The sequence below is a fragment of the Notolepis coatsorum genome, assembly GCF_963971535.1.
Source record: "Notolepis coatsorum genome assembly, chromosome: 13".
NCBI lineage: Eukaryota > Metazoa > Chordata > Actinopteri > Aulopiformes > Paralepididae > Notolepis > Notolepis coatsorum.
The window spans coordinates 12967942-12992696 of NC_140177.1; the positions used below are offsets into that span (position 1 = coordinate 12967942).

Genomic DNA, 24755 nt, shown 5'->3' on the forward strand with positions numbered 1-24755 from the left:
CCCACCTACATTTTGTTAAACCCATCACATATAGTCACCAGCTTACAGACACATTGATTAATTACACACATCATATGCCATTAACCCTTTCACTGCGGGACTACCAAACGGTTAACCCTTTCACTGCGACAATACACATACGTTAACTCTTTCCTGCCACACAACAGCAGGTTAACACTTTCACTGCCACATTACAGAAGGTTAACCCTTTACTATCACACTACCGGCGGTTAACCGTCGGTAGTGTGATAGTAAAGGGTTAACGTAAGGTTATGTATATAACCAAGTTCTATGAATTATGGTGACGCTCAGCGTCAGTCTGCACGCACTTCACTTCGTGCACGAGCACTGAATAAAAAATTCCCACGCGAGCTGTATAGATTGAAAAGAAATATTGCAACATTGAGCTATGTAACACTTGGGTCAGGGCTCTCCGAGGAGGAGGCACTGAACCAATACACACTCAATAATCGAATTGAATCGAATACACACACAATAGAGCAGAACTCCTTTTTTGAAGTTCTACTCACCTTGACAATCTGAGGAGGAGGCTCTGAACTCTGAGGAGGCTACCTCACTGGGAAGGAGAGTCCGAACTCACAGAAGGCACTTCTCCCTGAGGAGGAGCTTCGTGAGGAGGAGCTCTGACAACTCCCTGAAACAGATCCATAACATGGACCTGAACACCCACGGAAATCTTACCAATAAAGACGCGCTCAGAGACGTACTCTATGGCGGGGGAATTTCCGTGGTGCACACGCCCAATCTTCCAGGGTGTGGGACCAGGAAACCCCCCCCCCCCCCTTACCCTGTAACGTGCCAAACAGCAACGTGACAGGAGCCTTGAAGGACAGGTGGTTTTAACCCCTGACCAACAGAAAAAGTGGAGGAAAGGATTACCAGTTCACCCCTTTACGACCCCTCACCCATGATACGATGTGATGACAAATAGAGCATGACACAGTCATAGCATGCTACATGAAGCATCTAACAGCCTCACATAGCTCATGGGCTAACCTGCTACCTGAGTTTTACTAAGGAAAAACACAGAACAGAGAGGGCCCCTTTAAGAGCCCCGGTCCAGACTTACACATGTGCTTCTGTGGGCCAAACCTAACCCAGTTGTAGATCACAACGACACACACAACCCTTCATCACAACAAAAAATGGCAAAGTACACTCTTACTACAGAGGAACACCGTTTTTCATAACGAGAGAAGACAGAAGTCCTCGATTATGTATTGGCCACAGGCCTTGCTAAGCACACATGATAAATGACCAAACAACCTTTTCTTTAGGAAAAAATTGTTTCTCAAGCAGAAAGCACAACCCCAGCAATTAAGCTGAGGGTTACATCGTATCCCCACAAACACAGTGACACAATATATTGTAACCAAACATGTCTGAGAGGAGGGGGGGAAGCCCCAGGGAAACCGGGGGGTCACCCCTCCTATCTTACCCTTGATACGACCAATGCGAACAGGCACCTCTGTTAATGTGTGAACATGCTGTTCATTGTCATCACAGGCTGAGAAAAAAGATTCACTCCTCAATCACATGTCACTAAGCACAGCTTTACAGGTTAAAAACCCTCTTAGTTGTGAGTTCACCTACGGTACAACATTACATGAACACACATGTTCTCATCACAACCAAACCAGTTCATTTTTACACATGTAAAAAACAACGCCGATTTACTACAGAGAGAAGCTATACCAGTGACAAGACAATTCACACACAACACATGTCGTATCCTCAATGTATTGCAGCACCACATGTTTTGGAAACATCGTTATTACAAAACATTTAGAAGGGAAGAAAAGAAGAAGTGTTTAAAATCCGGAGGACTCCTACCTTCACCCTGAACGCAGGCCGAGAGAACAGCAACACTGGTTAACGGGACACCGAGTTGAACCCAGCATCTCCTGCGCCGGTGACGAGGGTATGTCCGCAACGCCACCCAGCCGCCGTTCTCCATGTTGACGAAGTCCTCGCTGGCACTGGCACCCATGTGTAGGGTCGACTAACATCCTCTGTCAAAGATGACGTCGTAGTCAAAGTGTTTAAGGCATGTTATAGTCACAGAACGTTTCAGCAGTGTAGCATTAAGCTAACAGCCGTCCGACTGATAGCAACAAGCTAACGTTTACTAGCCTGGTGAACACAACGAGCTAGCGCCGCAGCTAACAGCTGACTGGCTAACAACAGTAAGCCACAACTAGCACGCCAGCTAAGCAGCTATCACCTGAACTGTACACAACGACATAACAAGCCACACTTCAGACAGGCCAAGTCCCTCCCCATCCTAAGAGGGAAAAGAAAAAGAAATGTCAAACACAGTTTTCAACTGTGATTTACCAGACATACAGCGGAGCCAGCACAATTGCCATCCGGGCTGCAGCCGACTTTGAGCATGGAACTCCCGATAAAGAAGATCCTATGCCCACATTTCCTCGTTAGGGTGTACTTCCACATTTATGTGAAAGATGGGGCCTGCACGGGACAGAGAAGCATCCGCTCGTCCAGAGAATCCCGGGTTTTTCCCAGGTCTTGGTCGCGGCCCACTAGGTTGACCATCATGGGCGTCAGACCAAGATCCTCCGTCCGTTGCTTAAGAAGCCGAGCAGAGGACCCCAGTCCAGAGTCGGCGTTCGTAAAATTGTCAGCTAACCCCCATAGCATAAACAGACAACCAGAGCTCGCAAGCAAAACAATACTCACCCCACCCGGAAGCAAACCGATTTCTCACAACAACCGGTGCTTCCTACAGTCCAGCTGTATGACCGGAGGGCAACCCCATCCAGCCGCAGCAAGGAGGACTGCAGTCGGGGAGTACATCAGCGGCGCGAGCCCCTAATACGAAAAAGCCGGTGGAGGTCAGAATGATCATCATCTTCCAGACACTCCAGTGACGAAGACAATATCGCCGTATTTTCTCGAAAATAGTGAGAGAGAAAATAAAGATATGATGTCAACGTATCTTCCCGTTCCAACTTTCTTCAGCTAACAACCTCGTCAAGTGTGGGATCTACCGAAGGCACTTCCTTGTGGTGAAAGTGAAGAAGGAGGCGACTAGGTGACCACACACCTGCTTATGAAGGTAAGCGGATAGGGGTGTGGCCAGACGAATGTTGGGATGTAAAGGTACATTGTGGAATTTTTTATTCAGTGCTCGTGCACGAAGTGAAGTGCGTGCAGACTGACGCTGAGCGGAGCCATAATGAAATAGAACCTTCTATAGTGTGGCAGTGAAAGGGTTCAATTTGAGTTCATACGCCCAATGCCAGTAGTATCATCAGCGTACTTTACTATCAGATTGTTATCATATGAAGCAGTACAGTCATGAGTGCAGAGAGAGAGAACAGTAAAGAGCTAAGAATACAGCCTTGTGGCCAGTGTTAATTTTGTCAACGAAAATTATGACTAAAGATGTTCGTCAACAAAGCTTTCCCCCCCGACAACAACGAGATGTGACGTCACGTTAATGTTGATCATGTGACATTAACGTGACTAAATAATTTATGCATGATCGTTGACTACATCTGAGGACACAAAAATGTACTTTACAAAAACCATGACGAATTCTCTCTTAATTTATATTGACTAAAACAAGATGAGACAAAATAATTATAACTTTTAGAATAATTCACGTTATTATTTCAGCATTTCCATTTCCGGCTAATCGATACCTATTGCTCCACACCGTTTATGTCCCACTAAAAACCAAGCTACGTCAGGCTAAAAACCGCGTCCCAGGTCTCTCGTGACTACAGCTTCTACCAATAACCATGAATGGAATCTGCTACTTTCTCAACACACCTGCGGCAGCCGAACAGTTCTACCAAAAGAACATAGCATTTAAGACGACGGAGGCTGAGAGGATGGCTGCGAGAAGAGCTAATAGCCTGGGACCTATATCCCAGACACAGGCTTGCTTTCCCCCGTAGATACTCCTTTGTCTGTGTACACCCACTACTATCAACATTACACATGGATACAAGGACAAGACCACGTTCACTTAAAAAGGTAATGTTGGTATGAAAAGAAAAGACACAGACGAGTACTAACACAGAGTGAGATGGACCCTACTAGTATACGTTGTTAATGAATCCCTTTAGCGCTTAAAGTGCACTAAAACATCGTAATGACTTTTTATTTTTTATATAATGTTGGGTACATGCTCAGTAGAGTTAGAACGCTCCCAGTCTTAGGGGCCGTGATATTTTGTTACCACACTTTATGCACATAGAAGTGCGGTGCGGTGGCAGGTTCGCTAAGCTACCGTTGTTAGCCGAATGCTCTGATGGGGGCCGCCATTTAAAGTTTTAAGTTTAAAGTGACGTCAGTGATCTACGGTTGTACTCGACGGACAAAAGGGAATGTGTGTCTGACGTGTGTGAAATTTGTACAGTAGGTCCCAGTGAGCATTGCAATCAGTGTGTACTGTGTATTTACACTATCCTAATGTTGCTTTGTTGGTAAAAAAAATTAAATAAGCAATTTAAATCAGAATATGTTCCATTCCATGTCTGACTATTTCTGAATCTATTGACCATTTCAAGGAATGTTTGGTTACTATTGGGCTTCTAGCCTTCTACTGAAATTATTGTGAATCAGCTGATATGGTTTTGGCTAGACTATACTTAATAAATAGAATTGCATTAATTACAATATAAAAATATAAAATGCCTTTCTTTCATTAGCGAAAACTAGACAAAAATCATCAGTTTGCTGCGACTAAATCTAGACAAAAACAAAAAAGACAAAATCGACATTTAGGTGACTAAAACTGACTAAACGAAAAATAAATGAAGATGACTAAATATGATGAAAACGAAAAAGGAGCACTAAAACTCAAATGAAAATAGCTGCCAAAATTAACACTGCTTGTGGTGAACCAGTACTTAAAACATTCATCAGACATATTGTTTCTAATCCTGACTCTTTGAGGTCTCAAAATTAAAAAGCTAAAGATCCATTCACAGACAGCATCACATAGACCCAGACACTGAAGTTTGTGGATCAGATTAGATACCGTAAATCCTCTAATAGTGGAGGGTACTCGATTAAAGGACAGGCCTCTTATAATGGCAGAGGGTTTGATGCATGCAGACAAATAAAGGCTGGTCTCCAATTAGGGCTGTCAGTTTATCAGGTTAATTAGATTAATTAATTACACAGCTAATTATCGCGTTATGAAAATTAACAAAAAAGAAATTATAATTTTTTTCTTTCTTTTTTTTAATATTATATATTTTTTTATCTCATTCATTCCATAATAATGTAGAATACACATTTACAGACTTTTTTTTTAATATGGTCCATTTGCATGTTCTTGGTATCTGATTCTAGGGACATCTATGAATCTTTGGGAATGTATTCCCAGTGTCAGAAATACTGTGTGCTAGATCCACAAAGAATAAAAGTTGCAACCTTACTACTTACAATTCATCATGAATAAAAAATGGGGGACCCTGATGTAAACAAGACGAAAGTCTTTCTCTGGTCTGCATCCCCTTAACAATTGTGTGTATTGAGCCGTACTGTATTGTACCCATTCTGCAATCTGTTGATAACATTTTCATTCAATCTTCGCTGTGATTGATTGAATACATTTTTTATTTTGAGTAAATTGTAATGAACCAAATGAGAATATAAATACATTTATTTTTATCTTTGACTGTGAATAACACCATGCTCAAATTGACCAGACCTGAAAAATCTAAGCAAATTAATAGATGGAAGATGATTAAACAGAAGGTTTTGTAGATACAGTACTGAATTCTGCCATCCGGACACATGCTATTTGAAATATGATTATAGAATATAGAATATCAGGCATAAAATGGTTATGCGATTAAAATGTGATTAATTCGATTAATTAATTACAAATCCTGTAATTAATTAGATACATTTTTTTAATCGCCTGACAGCACCATCTCCAATATAAGGTCGCAAATAAAAAGTATTTTTTAAATTTTTCGTGCCGTGATATAGAATGAGATATGCCAATGCAAATCAAGTGCTGCCTCCCGCTACACTGACTACCGTACATTAACGTTTCCCTCTGGTTGGCGTTAGCTTTAGCGCTAGCTAACGTTGTCATAATATCTAGATCTGTGGTGTCAGCTGGATGACGTTGACTTCATTTGCAAACGTTAACGTTCACTATCTATATGGCGTTGGCAGGAGAGGCTGGCGTTGTCCAGTTCATTACAGATCATGATGCTATGATAACGTTAGTAGTTAAAGCTATTGCCTGTTATTGATTCAACTCGATTCGACTGAGGAAGTCGAGAAGGTAGGTACCACAGGCTAAATCGTCCCCGGACCCCGCAACCTAGTATAGACAGTTACAACTTCAGTGTGTGAATTACGTTAATCCCACAATTACTCAACTGCACTCAATATTTAAATACCAATGCTAGTCTAAATAAATGTAGACAGACAATGTACGTATAAAAAAAAAATATTATAATAATAATGCAATAAAAGTCTGAAAATGAAGGGATTATGTCCATGAGTGTAATTTTTTTTAAATTAAGGCCTGCCTCTTATATAAGCCTCTCTCTAATAAAGGCCTGGTGCTCTTTGCAGCTGAGGTAAATAGAAGACCCGTCCTATATTTGAGGATTTACGGTAAGCGTATTAAAGTTATAATTGATAAAAAGCATTCTAACATAGGAGTTTCTCTTATCTAGGTGTTCATACACAGAATTAAGAGCTAAGGAAATAGCATCATCTACTGATCTATTTTTCCTGTAGGAAAACTGCCAGGGATCAAGACAGGTAGAAATCTGACCTTTTATATAATTCAGCACTAGCCGCTCTAAACACTTCATTAAAACTGAGGTAAGAGCAATAGGTCTGTAATCATTAAGACAAGTCACAAGTGATTTCTTAGGAACCAGAATGATAGTAGATTCCTTGAAGCTCCTTGAAACAAGGCGGCGCTCCAGTGACATATTGAAAAGGTCTGGGAGCACAGGGGCAAGCTGCTCAGAGCAGAGTCTGGCGGCCCTGGGAGGAATGCTGTCCGGGCCAGTGGCTTTCCTGGCCTTGGTATTGGACAGGACCTTGCACATCTCATATACATAATACACATCATTACAAAAACGATGTGTACAGTCCATACCTGGTAGCTGTTATCCACACAGAGAGAGAGAGAGAGAGAGAGAGAGAGAGAGAGAGAGAGAGAGAGAGAGAGAGAGAGAGAGAGAGAGAGAGAGAGAGAGAGAGAGAGAGAGAGAGAGAGAGAGAGAGAGAAAGAGAGAGAGAGAGACCATACCATACCATACCCTGCCATACCATACCTGCGGGTAGCTGTTGTCTACAGGCTCCACACTAGGGATGTGTGAGGTTCGCCTCTTCCCTGGACCTTTAATTCCTGTTCCCTGGACCTTTTATTCCCTGTTCTCCTCACCTCTGCAGCCCACACCCTTGGACTACCTGTCATTATGTGTTTGATTGGTCCGTGCCGAACACACACTTCTAGTCAAGTATCAATTACCATCACGCACCTGATGTGTGTTCTAATTAGCGCTCCAGTGGGCTTTAAATACCTCGATCTCCCCCCCAGTCCTGGTCGGGTCGTTCCGTATCATATCTCTATCTGCAAACTCCTACGGGAGATTCTCTCTCTGTAAGCTCCTACGGGAGATTCCCTATCTGTCTGTATGCTGTTCCATCTCCGGCGTGAGACGAGGTGCAAGCCTTCGCCACCTGTCGCCGTTTGCCTGGAGTGGGACACAGTACTGCGCTCTCTAATTCTCTACGGGAGGTATTCCAGTGTTCCACTCCAGACCCCGCGCCAGATGCGCTCTCCGAACCGGCGCGTTCTCCAAGCAGACGCGCACCACTCCAGACCCCGCGCCAGATGCGCTCTCCGAACCGGCGCGTTCTCCAAGCCGACGCGCCCCACTCCAGACGTCTAGCCTGCGCCCTCCTACTCCTTCCCTGTAAGCAGCTCTGGCCCTAGTCTCCCCTGTTGGCTTCTTTGTTAGCTCCCCTGTTAGCTTCCCTGTTAGCTCCCCTGTTAGCCTGTTAGTCTCCTCTGTTAGCTCCCCTCTGTTAGCCTTGTTAGTTCCCCTGTTGACTCCCTGTTAGCTTCCCTGTTAGCTCCCTGTTAGCCTGTTGATTCCCCTGTAGCTTCCTTGTTAGCCTCGTTAGCTCCCCTGCAGCTTGCTAGGCCTCTACTACCAGCATGGCCCCAGTCTGCTAGCTTAGCCCCGGCTGCTAGCACAGCCTCTATGTTAATGCAGCCTTGCAGCTGGCATAGGCCCTGTAGCTAGCCATGCCCAGGCAGCTAACCCGTTCCCTCTGCTAGACCCTTCCCTGTTCCCCTCTCCAGTGCCCCTGTTCCAGCCCTGTCTGCTAGCCTAGCTCCGGCAGCTAGCGCAGCCTCTATGTTAATGTAGCAGTACAGCTAGCATAGGCCCTGTAGCTATCAGTGCCCTGGCAGCTACCCTTTCCCTTTGCTAGCCCCACTTTTGGTGTAGCTTCCCCTGCTAGCATGGCCCAGTAATTTTTTGTTTGTTGCCTTGGTTATGTCCCCTGCCCCTTTGTCTTTATTTTTTGGGTCGCCCGGTGGCTCCCGTGGAGGGGGGAGTACTGTGAGGTTCGCCTCTTCCCTGGACCTTTAATTCCTGTTCCCTGGACCTTTTATTCCCTGTTCTCCTCACCTCTGCAGCCCACACCCTTGGACTACCTGTCATTATGTGTTTGATTGGTCCGTGCCGAACACACACTTCTAGTCAAGTATCAATTACCATCACGCACCTGATGTGTGTTCTAATTAGCGCCCCAGTGGGCTTTAAATACCTCGATCTCCCCCCCAGTCCTGGTCGGGTCGTTCCGTATCATATCTCTATCTGCAAACTCCTACGGGAGATTCTCTCTCTGTAAGCTCCTACGGGAGATTCCCTATCTGTCTGTATGCTGTTCCATCTCCGGCGTGAGACGAGGTGCAAGCCTTCGCCACCTGTCGCCGTTTGCCTGGAGTGGGACACAGTACTGCGCTCTCTAATTCTCTACGGGAGGTATTCCAGTGTTCCACTCCAGACCCCGCGCCAGATGCGCTCTCCGAACCGACGCGTTCTCCAAGCAGACGCGCACCACTCCAGACCCCGCGCCAGATGCGCTCTCCGAACCGGCGCGTTCTCCAAGCAGACGCGCACCACTCCAGACCCCGCGCCAGATGCGCTCTCCGAACCGGCGCGTTCTCCAAGCAGACGCGCACCACTCCAGACCCCGCGCCAGATGCGCTCTCCGAACCGGCGCGTTCTCCAAGCAGACGCGCACCACTCCAGACCCCGCGCCAGATGCGCTCTCCGAACCGGCGCCGGGTTCCTGCGCCGACGTACCACCCTGGGCAGAGGGTGTGGCTTTCCGCGAGGGACCTCCCGCTTCGGTCCTCGGCCAAGAAACTTAACCCCCGGTTCGCCGGACCTTTCGAGGTTCTGAAGGTACTCAGTCCGGCGGCTCTGCGTCTAAAACGTCCTGCGTCCATGCACATTCACCCCGTTTTCCATGTCTCCCGGGTTAAGCCTGTCTCCCTCAGTCCCCTGATGCCTCCGGCTCCTGATCCTCCACCTCCCGAGATGGTGGACGGTCACCCCCAGTGGCAGGTCCGCCGGTTGATGGGCGTTCGAACGGCGGGGTCGGGGGTTCCAGTACCTGGTGGACTGGGAGGGTTACGGCCCGGAGGAACGGAGCTGGGTCTCCCGACAGCTCATCGTGGATCCCGGCCTGATCACGGACTTCCATCGTGCCCATCCGGGCGAGCCGGGTCGGCCTGGTCGCCGGGTGGCTCCCGTGGAGGGGGGGGGTACTGTGAGGTTTTGCCCGCTGCTCACCCACTCGCTCTGTTCCTTTAAGATTTTCGGTTAATTAATTGCATTCTCCTCAACCACACGCTTGTCAATCTCATCCCGCAGCTGTCACTGCTTGTCATTAAGCATCCCTTTTGCTTTATATATCCCTGATTCCCCATTTAGTGTTGTTGGATCGTTCTGATATATTCTCTGCATTTGCCGTTCCTTCCGTCGCCTGCTTTTCCCTGTGCTTTGCCTCCCAGGACTCTCGAGGAGTATTCCGTTTGGACAACCCGTTCCCCGTTACGAAGCGCTCGCCCTGTTTGATCTGCTCGCTTCACGCACAGCGCTCTGGTGAGTTTTTGCAAGACAGTCTTTGGACTCAATCATTTTTCGTGTGTGTAAACACTGAAGAGATCCTGTTTTTCATTCAGACTGTCTCCCACCCTTTTTGCCTGTTTTGGATATTCATTGGGATTCATATTTGTTTGGACATTGCTCACTGTGTGTCTCACACCGAAGATTCTGTCACTTGGAATTATTGTTTGGACATTGCTCACTGTGTGTTTCACACCGAAGATTCTGTCACTTGGATTATCTGTTTGGGACAAGTCACTTCACCTGTCACCTGTCAGTTCCCAACTGTTCACTGAGCTAACCCGCTCTCTCTCTCTCCCTGTTCCGCTACCACCTCGGAGTACTGCCGGGAGGATTCTGCAGAGCGGCTCTGACGTCACGGACAGATTCCTCAAACGTAACCCCCCCGGGAGAAGCTGCAGAGCAGCAACATTCCTCACATGCTTGTTTCCCAGTTTGTTTCTGTTCTCAACCAAGTTCTTTCTGTTACTCTGTGAAATAAACAAGCCCTAGATTTTGGCTAACTCTGAAACTACTCTCTCTGTGCCGTTTGCGTTTGGGGTCGGTGTCAAACCATAACAGGATGTCCGATATTATTGGCCGATATAGGCATTCAAATGTAATATCGGAAATGATCGGTATCGGTTTTCAAACATTTCTTTTTTTTTTTTACATTTATTTAACCTTTATTTACCCAGGCAAGCAAGTAAGAACAAATTCTTATTTTATTTATTGTGAAAAGTATGCATAATGTTGTGTTTTGGGGGGGGGGGGGGGGGGGGGGAACCCCCCATATATCGGTATCGGTTGATATCGGTATTGGAAATTAAGAGTTGGACAATATCGGTATATCGGATATCGGTAGCACAAAATGATTACATTATATTACATATTAAATTATATTTTTTAAACATCCCCAACGCTGCAACACCCCCATTCCTCCCAGGTGTCAGGCACCTCATTCGCTTCCATTCATTTTGGGGACCATGTTTAAATATCATACTTCTGAAGTATAAACAAACTATACTGCTGTGACGATTTCAATAAAACAGACCATTCTGAGTCAATGGTACAGCAAAACTGTACATTGGAATATTGGTAAACATATCGGTCAATCCCATTGTCCCGTGGGATTATGCCTCCCCCCCCCCCCTCCCCGCGGCGATATTAATATTTGATTAGAAACGCAAGCAAGGCTTGCTGCGACTCATGTGGTCCTTGGGGGCTACCTTATTATTACACACGCAAGGCCACAGCGGGCCAATGAATTCATAATCACTGTAAAATATATATATATATATATATATATTTTAAATGCACTCACCACACAACAGCCAAAGCAGTGACCGATTTCATCTTCCATTGAATATTGCAGCTTCCTTCTTTCCTTCTCTATTGATATCTCCTCATCACATCTTGGGAATCATAAACATTCCTTTTTTCCTCACTTCCCTAAAGCGTCTTGTTACTCGCTCTGCTCTCGTCCCCCCGCCCCCCCCCTCCTCACAAGCTCCATGTAACGCAGAAGTGCAGTGGTCTATGCCATGTCTCACAGCTCCTCTCTGATTGAGTCTCAGACCGTCGAGGGCTGTCAATCATTCAACCCGCATTCGTGAGTAGCGTGCGCAAAGTTCCACGGGCAGGGCTTAGATGACTAAAATAGCCTATTTTGATTGGATAATAGAATAAAAAGATCAACCCGTGCAGGGAAAGTTGCACTTGAGTGATTGACAGCTAGCCATTACTGACTGCAGGCCTGATCAGAGAGTTCAGAGCTGTCACTTTTGGCAATTTTTGAAGAAAAGAACAAATTAACTGGAATTTTTTTACAGAGGAAAACATTTCTAATATTTTTTTTTATAAAATATATATATATATATATGTAATATATGTAATATATGTAAATTAATAATAATTATGAATTATGAGTGAATTTGTGTTTCACGTGTTGTCATGGAATAACCTCCACTGGTATGATGTGTATCTAGTCCCTACCTGGTATCTATTGTCTACAGGCTCCACACTGTACTGTATGATGTGTATCTAGTCCCTACCTGGTATCTGTTGTCTACACTACAGGTTCCACACTGTATGTACTTGTTTGGTGTTCGCTATCAAGTATGACACTGATGGTATTCAGTTGTGTACTTTATTGAACACTCGCATCAAGTCCAGCTACTAGCATACAATGCATATCCTTCAGTCTCCTTCTACAGTCTCTACATATGACTCGCCTCTCTCAGGTGGAGAGCGCCCTCTCCTGGCCTGGTGGAGGTATCGTAACATCTCTCTTTACATAACAAATTGAAAGCATAAATGTGTCTTTTAGACTACCCACATCTGTGTCACTTAGATTAACTCAACAAGTGTACTACTGGGTTATGATAACTTCATATGCCCTTAACCTTAAACTTATACATCACTAACATTTTGATGAAAACTCTTAACATTGTAATAACATTGTTCAACGCTCTCGCCCCTTGTCTTTGTTCTCTCTTTATGTTACATAGTCTTTTGAGTATCTCACAGGTCTCTGAATGTTGGATCTGGTTCTAGTGTGTTTTGGGGTTTGGGTGTCTTGGTGATATTCTGACTCCCCCCTTGCGACCTGTGGTTCTCTATTCTCTGGTGTGTCTGTATCAGTCTCTGTATCCCAGTCGATTAGTTCTTCCCCAGGGGATATAGGGATCTTTTCTGTCACTGACCGGATGTCCTTTCGGTTCCGGCGGTATTTCCTTCCCTTTACCAGAACGATGTAAGAGCGGTCACTGTGTTGATCGATGCATGTTCCGAGTGACCATCTACTGTCTGGGTCTTTGGGGTGAAGCAGGACTCTCACAGTTTGTTCTTGGATGATCACAGGCATGTCCCGTGCTTGTGTGTCATATTGGCGTTTCATTGTCACTGTTTTGGCTTGCTTCCGTTCAATGACATTCCTCACCACGGTGGGCTTCATCTGCGTGTCCCTGGTGGGCAGGAGTGTCCGTGTCCTCCTGGACATGAGTCTCTGCACTGGAGAGCTCCCTAGACCCTCTGTTGGAGTGTTCCTCCATGCCAGGATGGCTTTCCATGGGTCTTCTCCATCCAGGATGGTCTTCTTCAGCAGAGTCTTTGCTATTTTCACTGCCGCCTCTGCTTTGCCGTTGCAAAGCAGAAGTGCTTTTTGCAGCATTCCATAACGGTAGATGATGTGTAGTCTGCCAGCTCGTCTAGTTCCCAGTAATCTGAGTAGTAATCCACCATGATGAGGTATGTGGACTTGTTGACTGTGAGCAAGTCCATTCCCACCTTTGACCATGGGATGTGAGGGATTGGTTGGGGAATCAGTGTTTCCCTTTGTTGTCTTCGTTGGACTGCTTTGCATGTGGAGCAGTCATTGACAAAGTTCTTTACGTCGTTCGTTATGCCTGGCCAGAAGACGGTCTCTCTGGCTTTCCTGAGGCTGGCTTCTACGCCCGAGTGGCCTGTGTGAATCTTTGATAAGAACATGGGGTGTAACACTGTAGGAATGAGTACTCTGTCCCCTTTAAAAATAAGTCCATTTTCGACCGTGAGTTCCTCTTTGTAGGTCCAGAATGGATGTAGTAAGTGGCCCACGTCCTGTTTGTACTCTGGCCATCCCTTGATGACTCTCGCTTGTAGTGTTTGAAACACTGGGTCTTGTGCTGACTGAGTTCTGATGGTTTTCAGCGTCTGTGTGGAGATGTTGATGTTACTTGCATGCTCTACGTGTTCTATTTCCTTCGTAGTGAGGCCCATGGCGTAGATCGTGGTTGGTGTCTGCATCTCTGTGTGCACCGTGTTGGGTAGTGGCGCCCTGGATAGGAAGTCGGCCACATGTAGGTCTTTGCCTTGTTTGTATGTCACCTGTAGTTGGTATCTCTGTAGTCTGAGCAGCATCCTCTGTAGCCTCTTGGGTGCTGAAAGTAAAGACTTTTTAAAGATAATTTCCAGTGGTTTGTGATCAGTGTGTATTGTGATATAGTCTCTGCCATGTATGTACTGGTCGAACTTGTCGCACGCGAACACAATGGCTAGGCATTCCTTCTCTATCTGTGCATACCTTTGTTCTGTGGGTGTCAGCGTCCTGGAGGTGAATGCTACAGGTTGTCCTTGTTGTAGGAGGACTGCTCCTAGGCCTGTCTCGCTGGCGTCACACTGGAGGGTGACCTCTTCCTTGAGATCGTAGTATTTGAGTACTGGGTGGTGTGTGACCAAGTGTTTTATGTTCTCTATTGCTGCGTCATGTTTCGGTAACCATGTCCATTCTATGTCTTTATCGGTCAGTCGTCGCAGTGGTTCGCATACGTCTGATAGACTAGGTAGGAACCTTGACAGATAGTTAACAAACCCCAACAGCCGTTGGAGTGACTTGACATCTGTCGGCGTCTGCATGTTCTGGATGGCAGTGATTTTCTCCGGATCTGGACACAAACCTTCTGCCGTGAGACGATGACCCATGTATGTCACGCTGGGAAGCTTCAGCCTGAGTTTCTTCTTGTTGAGTTTCAAGTTGGACTCTCTGGCTCTCTGCAGCAGGGCTCTGAGATTTCCGTCATGGTCAGTCATCGCTTCTTCATTGGTGTTTCCACATCCGTACACCAAAATGTCATCTGCTATCACACTCACCCCCTTTAGGCCCACCAATATTTCATGCTGCCTCCTTTGATATTCTTCTGCTGCTGGTTTTATACCAAAAGGCATCCTCAGCCATCTGTATCGTCCTTCGGGAGTCCAGAATGTGGTTAGATGACTGCTCGCTTCATCTAACTTCACCTGCCAGTATCCATCTTTGGCGTCCAGCACCGAAAATATTTTTGCATTTGCTATGTCTGGTAACACTTCTTCTACCGTGGGCATCTGGTAATGTGACCTCAACAAAGCCTTGTTTAGTGCACCTGGGTCAAGGCATATGCGCAGTTTGTCCTTCTTCTCTGTGACCACCATGTTGCTGATCCATGGCGTCGGCTCTGTGACTTGGTTATGATGGCTCCCTGTTCCATTGCTCTTATGGCTTTGATTACCCTCTCTCTTATTGGAATAGGCGTCCGTCTTGGCAGTTGTTGTACTGGCTGCACTTTGGGGTCTATTTCCAGGTGTAACTCTCCTGGTAGACAGCCAAGCCCCTCAAAGACATCTTCATATTTAGAAATAATCTCTTCTGCTGTCTGGGGATTATCTGTGTTCGGCTGGCTCTGGATGTCAACACTGTGAATTACATGTTTATGATTCACATTGATCAGGTTCAGTCTCATGCAGGTTTCCGCTGAGAGCAGTGGGGTCTGCTCTGTATCCATTATCTGAAATCTGAGGTTGTATATCATCCCTTCGTGATCCGCTTTGAGTTCATATTCTCCTCTGGGCTTTATCAGTGTGCCATCATATAGCTTCAGTGTGGCTTCGCTGTGTAGTAGGTTCGGGTTCCCGTCCTGTAGGATGCGTTGTAGGTCAGTGAAGCCCATTACATTGACTGTAGATCCTGTGTCAAGCTGACACTTCAGAGTCTCGCTGGGATCATAACTCAATGGTTTATCCGTCTGTGCTGTTAGTTTGAGATTAATGAACCATTTGTTTGTAGCGTTTTCAAGTGAGTTCACTTGAGAGATATACCACATTTCCTCTGATTGTTCATCCGATTCTCCCTCTTTGTCCATCATGTGTAGTTGAGGTTTGTGTTGGTCCTTCTTACACACTCGGGCAAAGTGATTCCGTTTGCCACATGCTTTACAGGTGACCCCATATGCTGGGCATTTGGCCTTCTCATGCATTGATCCACAGTAGTGGCAGAGAGAGTCTTTTTGTGGTCTGTGTTTGGTGTCACTGTAAGTATTGGGTTGCCTATACGTCTTCTGGGTACGTGGTTCTGACTGACGTCCTCGTGAGGTATAGCTTGATTCAAAGCTGCGTCCCCGGGAAGCGTAATGTACAGCCTCCTGTTCTCCTCCTATTTTCTTAATTTGGATTTGTGTCTGTTCACTGGATCTACACGTGTCTATTGCTTTCATTAGTGTGAGTTTTGGTTCTCTCAGCATTCGTGCTTGTGCACTGGAATATTTGGTGCCCATGACTATCCTGTCTCGAATGAGCTCTTCTTTTAGTGCATTAAATTCACATGTGTCTGCTAGCTTCCTCAATTTGGCTACATATTGGTCTGACGTTTCACATTGGCTTTGTTTACAGTCATTAAACAGAAATCGTTCATATATTACATTCCTGTTTGGTTCAAAATGTGCCTGTAATGCCTGTAGTATTTTCACTACGTCATCCCTGTCTTCATCTTGCATGTGTAGGTGTCGTTGTAGCTGATGGCATTCTTTACCCATAATAGTTAGTAGAGTAGCCACTCGTATCTTCATTTCCTTTTTATCTCGTCCCGTGGCTATTTCATAGTTTTCCCATTGTGTGCGAAAAAACTTCCAGTTATTGTAGACGTCTCCTTTCATGTCCATTGGTTCTGGAACTGGGATGTTGTACGTCGTCATGTTAGCCACTTAGCTGTCCGTGTCGTTACCTTAGCAAGTTAGCTGTTCGTGCGGCTACTGGTTAGGTTATTGTTCGACGTATTTTTTATTTCTTTTTTTCATCTTTATCCTTGTCTTACTTGTCCTCTTGGCATGGTTCTGGCTTCTGACACCATGTTTGGTGTTCGCTATCAAGTATGACACTGATGGTATTCAGTTGTGTACTTTATTGAACACTCGCATCAAGTCCAGCTACTAGCATACAATGCATATCCTTCAGTCTCCTTCTACAGTCTCTACATATGACTCGCCTCTCTCAGGTGGAGAGCGCCCTCTCCTGGCCTGGTGGAGGTATCGTAACAGTACTGTATGATGTGTATCTAGTCTCTACCTGGTATCTGTTGTCTACAGGTTCCACACTGTATACTGTATGTGTGACTTTGGGGTTTTGCTCTCACCTGGGAGCAAAAGCCCTAGCGTTGCCCAGTGGTAAATGCCCTGTCCTTCTGCCCTGATTGTCCCGATTGGTATCTGATTGTTTGCCCTGCTCCATTATGTCCTCCCTGTTTACTGATTCACATTGTCAGTCGTTCACTGACTGTTAACGTGAGTACCCTTGCTAAACGCTACCCTTATCGCTCCCGTCTTGGAGTTCCATGTTTATCGTGTCTTGCTTATTTTATTGTGTACGGAACTATTACAGTGACTCTGGTGAGTGCGACCACAGCACCATCAAGTGCCGTGTTATTATAATATTTTCCCTTTTTTGGAGACTGGCTTCTCTCATTTGTTTCCTCCCTTTAAGTGTTTTGTTTCGCATTACCTTTTTGCTGCTGCTGTCTACAGCTACCAGGTAAACTGTGGATACCAAACAGAGAAGGTAAAGACGACTTTGAACTGTACTATTTTATTGCACTGTAAAATATATATATTTTTTTTATCTATTCTATTCTACAATTTTATTGCACTGCACTATTGCACTATTTTACTCTGTCTATTTTATCTTACTCTCTTTATTATTGTCTATTTAAAATTGGGATGTTAGATCCTAATGTAAGAAACTGTGATTTTATATGTCTGCACTTTATGTGCTCATTTTATGCCTGTCTTTTTTCTGTTGTGAAGCACTTTGAGCTGCAGTTTCTGTATGAAAGGTGCTATACAAATAAAGTGTATTATTATAATTATTATTATTATTATTATTATTATTATTATTATTATTATTATTATTATTATTATTATTATTACAGGCTCCACACCGTACTGTATGATGTGTATCTAGTCCCTACCTGGTAGCTGTTGTCTGCAGGCTCCACCGTGGGCCGGCCGACTCTCTTCAGCATCAAGGTGTAGCAGAAGGAGATGGTGAGGACGGGCAGCAGGTAGGCGGCTATGAACTGGTAAAGGATGTAGGCTCTCTCCTGGGTCTTGGAGGGGAACCGCTCTACGCAGTACTGCCTGGGCCCGTACCAGTAGCCCTCCTCAAGACGCTGGTACAGGAAGATGGGGGTGGACAGGAGGAGGGAGCCTGGGGGGAGAGACTCCATTATCATAATGACCTGCCTCGTACCTGTAGTCTACCCATATACAGCAACTCTCCATGCATGGTAGCATGTACACGAGTGCTGTATATACCATATACATTTATATATTTATATGTACAGCATATATATATATATATATATATATATATATATATATATATATATATATATATATATATATATATATATATACGTCTGAATATCTACATTACATTACATTTACATTTTACACTTAGTCATTTAGCTAACGCTTTTATCCAAAGTGACTTACAAGTTTTGTACAACAAGACAGCAGGAAGAGTACAACTCTATCAGCTGAGTAACAATGTTCATCAAAGTGTTGAGTGCTACAGTGTAGGTTAGTTTATTAGGACAAGTGCATGATGACAGTAAGGTTAGTTAGGGTTAGATGTTTTATAATCCTTCTATAAACCTACTTTTACACCTGCATATAACCCATATAACTGTTTAATAGCATGTACAAGAGTGCTGTATATACCATACATATACATGTATATATTTAGATTTACCGCATATATATATATATATGTCAGATCACTGAATAATAAAACATTCTTAGTAAATGATCTGATTAAAGAAAATAACTTAGATTGCATCTGCCTAGTAGAGACATGGCTAAATAATGACACAGCTACATCAATAATGATAGAAGCTTGTCCACCAGACTATAACTTTTTTCAAATACCCAGAAAAAATAAAAGGGGCGGAGGAGTTGCAGCAATCTTCTCCTCAAAACTCTTGTTTAGAATCACAGAACTAGGCGAGTTCATGTCAATGGAATATCTTGCCATTGAACTAAAAACAGAATCAACTATTATTGTCACAATATACCGCCTGCCTAGACACTCACCAATATTTATACAGGAGCTCTCTGAACTGATCTCACTATGTGTTACCGGATATGATAAGGTGATCCTAAATGGAGACCTGAACATCCATTTTAATAAGAAAACAGACTCCAAAACTATGGAACTAAAAAATCTACTGGATAGCTTTGACCTAATACAGCATATAACAAATGCAACTCACCGGCTTGGGAATACACTAGACTTAGTTATAACAACAACTGGGCTAAGCATAACAAATATCTCAATAACTGAATTACCTCTCTCCGACCATCACTGTATATTTTTTGATACTCAAATAACCCTTACTAAAACAAAAAAAGAAATCATAGTTAAAAAGAGGCTCCTAAACGACAAAGCTGAATCAAAGTTCATTGATCTTATCAGACTACATGAACCACACAATCATGACAGCTCTCTAAATGAAATGGTAGAAAATCTCAATGATGCAATGTCATCTATATTAAATTCTGTCGCCCCATTAAAAACGAAAAAGAGGAAAACTAGAGCCTCGCCCTGGTTAAACTATAATACGGTCAACAAAGAAAAAAGGAAATGTCGTGCAGCGGAGCGAAAATGGAGAAAAACAAAAACCACCATATGCTGTGATATATACAAAGATGCTTTAACTGCTTATAATAAAACCATCCGCTTAGCAAGGAAAGATTACTTCTCTAAAATCATTACAGAAAATGCTGGAAACTCCAGAATCCTCTTTTCCACTATTAATGTACTACTCAACACTGCCCCTACACCTCCTCAGTCATCAACGGTTAAGTGTGAAGAACTTGCACTATTCTTTAACAACAAAATAACCTTGATCAGGGCCAGCATTACTCATGATGGAAATAAAGTTGATTGCGGCAAACCGTGCAATGTAACCATGAGAAGTTTCACATGCATCACATTAGATGTACTCTGCAAAACTGTCTCAGAATGTAACTCCTCCACCTCAGACATTGACCCTATACCTACAGCTTTCTTCAAACGGGTATTTAATAGTGTTTCAAGCCCTGTGCTAGATATCATAAACACTTCCCTTAGGACTGGTATTTTCCCGGATGCCTTTAAAACAGCAGTTGTAAAGCCATTACTAAAAAAACCTAACTTGGATAGTAATGAAATGGCAAATTATCGTCCAATATCCAACCTACCATTCATTAGTAAAGTACTTGAAAAGATAGTTTCAGTTCAAATAAATTCCTTTCTTGAAGAAAACAACATCTTAGAAGAATTTCAGTCAGGATTCAGAAAATATCACAGCACTGAAACTGCCCTCACCAAAATAATCAGTGACCTCAGACTAAACTCTGACGAGAATAAGATCTCCATCCTTATCCTGTTAGATCTCAGTGCAGCATTTGATACAATCGATCACGATATTCTAATCGATCGTCTTGAAAACCATGTCGGTTTCTCAGACCATGTGCTGGGCTGGTTTAAAACATACATCGGAGGGAGGAAATTCTATGTTAAACTAGGAGATCACATGTCTGATATATACGACAACAACTATGGAGTTGCACAAGGGAGTTGCTTAGGTCCTTTACTCTTCTCCCTTTACATGTTACCGCTGGGTGATATCATCAGAGAACATAATGTAGATTTCCATAGCTATGCGGATGATACACAACTGTACATATCTGCTGAACCAAATGATACAGCGATTAGCTCCATTACAGACTGCTTACTGGCAATAAATAAATGGATGAGTAAGAACTTCCTGAAACTAAACGAGAACAAAACTGAAATTCTAATTATCGGCTCCAAAACTAAAAAAGAAACATTAATAAAGAACCTGGGGGGACTAACCCCTTGGATCAAATCTGAGGTCACTAGTCTTGGGGTTATCATAGATTCAGAACTGAACTTCAATTCTCATATTAGCAAAGTGACGAAAACATCGTTCTTCCATCTCAGAAATATAGCAAAAGTACGACCATTTATTAATCAGAACGATGCTGAGAAGCTAATTCATGCATTCATATCTAGCCGGTTAGACTACTGTAATGCACTTTTCACAGGTCTCCCTAAGAAAACCACAGAGAGGCTTCAGCTAATCCAAAACTCTGCAGCCCGACTGCTAACTAGAACCAAAAGGAGAGAGCACATTAGTCCAGTCCTAGCCGCTTTACACTGGCTTCCTGTAACATTTAGAATTGACTTTAAGGTCCTTCTCCTTACATACAAAGCTCTAAATGGACAGGGACCTAGCTACATCGCCAACACTCTAATAAATTACACACCAGCAAGAACACTGCGATCATCAGCTGCTGGACTACTAGAGGCTCCCAGAAGCAGTCAAAAGAGGATCGGTAATGCAGCCTTTATCAACTATGTCCCAAAACTATGGAACAAACTACCCCAAAACATCAGGGAAGCCAACTCGCTAGACATCTTTAAAAGACAGCTTAAAACCTATCTCTTTGCTCAGGCATTTCACTGATAGATATCTGCTACCACCTAGTGGCAAGAGGAAACATCAGGGATATCCTGACACAACTTGTATTTATTCTTACCCTGCCTACTCTTTTACACTGCCTATCAAATTCATGTGTCGGTTATTGCACTTTTTACTTCTTACTGATGACTATTTTTAAACTGAATCATTTTAAACTATTCTTATTATTTGCTAGATCCAAATGTGAAACACTGATTATTTATGACTATTTTTAAACTGAATCATTTTATTCTTATTATTTGCTAGATCCAAATGTGAAACACTGTGATTATTTGTTCATGAACTACAGGAGTATTACTGAATAGAGAGCCTATTAGGATGCTAGATCCTAATGTGAAACACTGTGATTTGCCATATCTTGCTATGCTCGCTCATGCCTGTATTTTTTATGTCCGTTCTATTTTATAATTTTTTGACTATTTTTAAACTGAATCATTTTAAACTATTTTTACTATTTGTGTTACTGAAAACTGTAAGCGGAGAGCCTATTGGGATGCTAGATCCTAATGTGAAACACTGTGATTCTACCCGTCTATCTTTTTATGCTCGCTTATGCCTGTATTTTTTACTGTTGTGAAGCACTTTGAACTGCAACCTCTGTATGAAAAGTGCTATACAAATAAAGTTATTATTATTATTATATATATATATATATATATATATATATATATATATATATATATATATATATATATATATATATATATCCATATCTGTCTGCATATACTCCTTCTATTTATACACCTGCATATAACCCATATAACTCTGTTTGATAGCATGTACAATAATGGTGTATATAACGTATAAATATATATACATGTATATATTTATTCTTACCATATATATACATATCTGTCTGTACATACCTGCATAATCCTTGTTACATATATGTAGATACTATATTTATATCTGTGCATATCTCTTACCTATACTCTTACTACAATAGTTACACTGCTCGCCGGTATGACTTACTACCATAGTGTATTTATACCTGCATCACTGTACATATTAATACTACAACTCTGTACATACATCTGATTAGCACTATTACTCAGTAGTACTAATTTATATATTGTATATCCAGTTTAATCACATTCTATATTGCTGTTGCACTTTACTGTTTATTCACTTTACATTTGCACTCTGGTTGGATGCCAAACTTATTTTCATTGTACTGTACTTGTGCTGTATGATGATAATACATGTTAATCTAATGTAATGTAATCTAATGTAATGTAATCTATACTGTATGAACCTGAGCCCATGTATCACCTGAAACATGATGCTGCTAAACGCTGCATGATTTCACAAGATTTTGCTTCTTTTTTGTAACTGATCTGTATGAAAATATTGAAAGAGGGGGATGAGATGAGAGAGGGTGGGAGAGAGAGAGGTAGACAGAGAGAGACAGAGTAAGAGAGAGAGAGAGAGAGAGAGAGAGAGAGAGAGAGAGAGAGAGAGAGAGAGAGAGAGAGAGAGAGGGGGGGAGAATAAGAGGGAGGATTTACTCTCTCCTCCCCCTCCTCCCCTCCTCCTCCTCCCCTCTTCTCTCCTCTCTCCTCGTCCTCCTCCCCTCATCTATCCTCCCCTCTTCTCTCCTCCTCCTTCTCTACTCTCTCCTCCTCCTCCCCTCCTCTTTCCTCCTCCTCCCCTCTTCTCTCCTCTCCTTCCCCTTCTCTCCCCCTCCTCCTCTCTCCCCTTATCTCCTCCTCTCTCCTCCTTCTCATCATCCCCTCTTCTCTCCTCTCTCCTCCTCTCTCCTCCTCCTCTCTCCTCCTTCCCTCTTCTCTCCTCTCTCCTCCTCCTCCTCCTCCTCCCCTCTTCTCTCCTCTCTCCTCCTCTTTTTTCCTCCTCCTCTCTCCTCCTCTCCTCTCTCCTCCTCTCCTCTCTCCTCTTCCTCCCCTATTCTCTCCTCTCTCCTCCTCCCCTCCTCTCTCCTCCTCCTCCTCCTCCTCCTCCTCCCCTATTATCTCCTCTCTCCTCTCTCCTCCTCCTCCTCCTCCTCCTCCTCCTCCTCCTCCTCTCTCCTCCTCCTCCTCCCCTCCTCTCTCCTCCTCCTCCTCCTCCTGTACTGACCGGTCCAGATGCAGAGGCTGACCACCATGGCGACTCTGGGCGTTCTGTGTCTCAGGGACTTGAGGGGATAGACGGTCACGTAACAGCGGTCTCCACTCATGGCAGTGAGAGTGATGCAGCTGGCCTGGACTGTGACCTGAGCACGCACACACACACACACACACACACACACACACACACACACACACACACACACACACACACACACACACACACACACATACACACACACACACACGCACACACACACACACACGCACGCACGCACGCACGCACGCACGCACGCACGCACGCACGCACGCACGCACGCACGCACGCACGCACGCACGCACGCACGCACGCACGCAATATTACAGTTGAGTACCGGAGATCAGGCTGTACGTGGCTTCAGGGCAATAGCATCAAATCTGTAGCTGTGTCAAGCTAGTTAATTACGCTTAAGCACCAGATGGCCCAACGGCAGGCCGTCACGCACTCGCGCGCATGTCACGGCACTTTGCGCTCGTCTGTCGGCTCCGGGCTGCGTTTTTCACGATCATCCAACACATTGTTTGAAAGTTGAATTTGCCGCCTTTCGATCGTCACCACACTCAACCTATTGCGTGCTTCGGGTCTTGAGTTACAAGACGAAATATCCGGCGAGCGTCATTTGACAAGCCGTTCCGATGAGTGACCACATCCGCTTGTAAACGGTCCTGGACTGACCAGTGACCGCTGATGGCGAAAATTATTGACCAAGGATAGTCTGCTCCAAAAGCGATCCCAGACGAGCGCTGATTGCAAGGAGAAGGGGGCAGAAGAAGAGAACAAGCTCTTTGTTTTGACTTGTGTGTGTGTATGTCCCCTGACTTTTTAATGAATTAACACACAAACAAAGGATTCAATAAAACATTTAATTAGGTTCAAGAGCACACGATTCAATTTATACGGCCATGGAAAATCACCATAATACTCATTAGTATACGTCTACGGCGCTGTTATCAATTAGTCCGGTGAATTCCAGCAAATTGATTTGAGTGCTGCGCTCTAAGAGGGTTTTAACATATGAATTAACGTCAAACACCAAGGACAAATGTAAGCAGTCCTCATGTTTCATTATGTCAGTACTTTTACAATCCAACAAGACCAGGTAGTATCTTCAACACACACATCCAACAAATCCAAAACCAGATCCAGTG

The 24755-nt window shown here is 44.0% G+C and overlaps 1 protein-coding gene across 1 annotated transcript in view; it reads right to left on the reverse strand.

The window, feature by feature from the left end:
- kiss1ra (KISS1 receptor a) overlaps positions 1-24755 on the reverse strand; it is a gene marked incomplete at both ends in the record, with an annotated part of 134651 nt that overhangs the window by 42375 nt on the left and 67521 nt on the right. Inside the window, 2 exons of the mRNA XM_084327558.1 lie at positions 17920-18158; positions 23578-23713. Coding sequence (XP_084183684.1) covers positions 17920-18158; positions 23578-23713 — 375 coding nt within the window. The remainder of the gene's footprint in view (positions 1-17919; positions 18159-23577; positions 23714-24755) is intronic.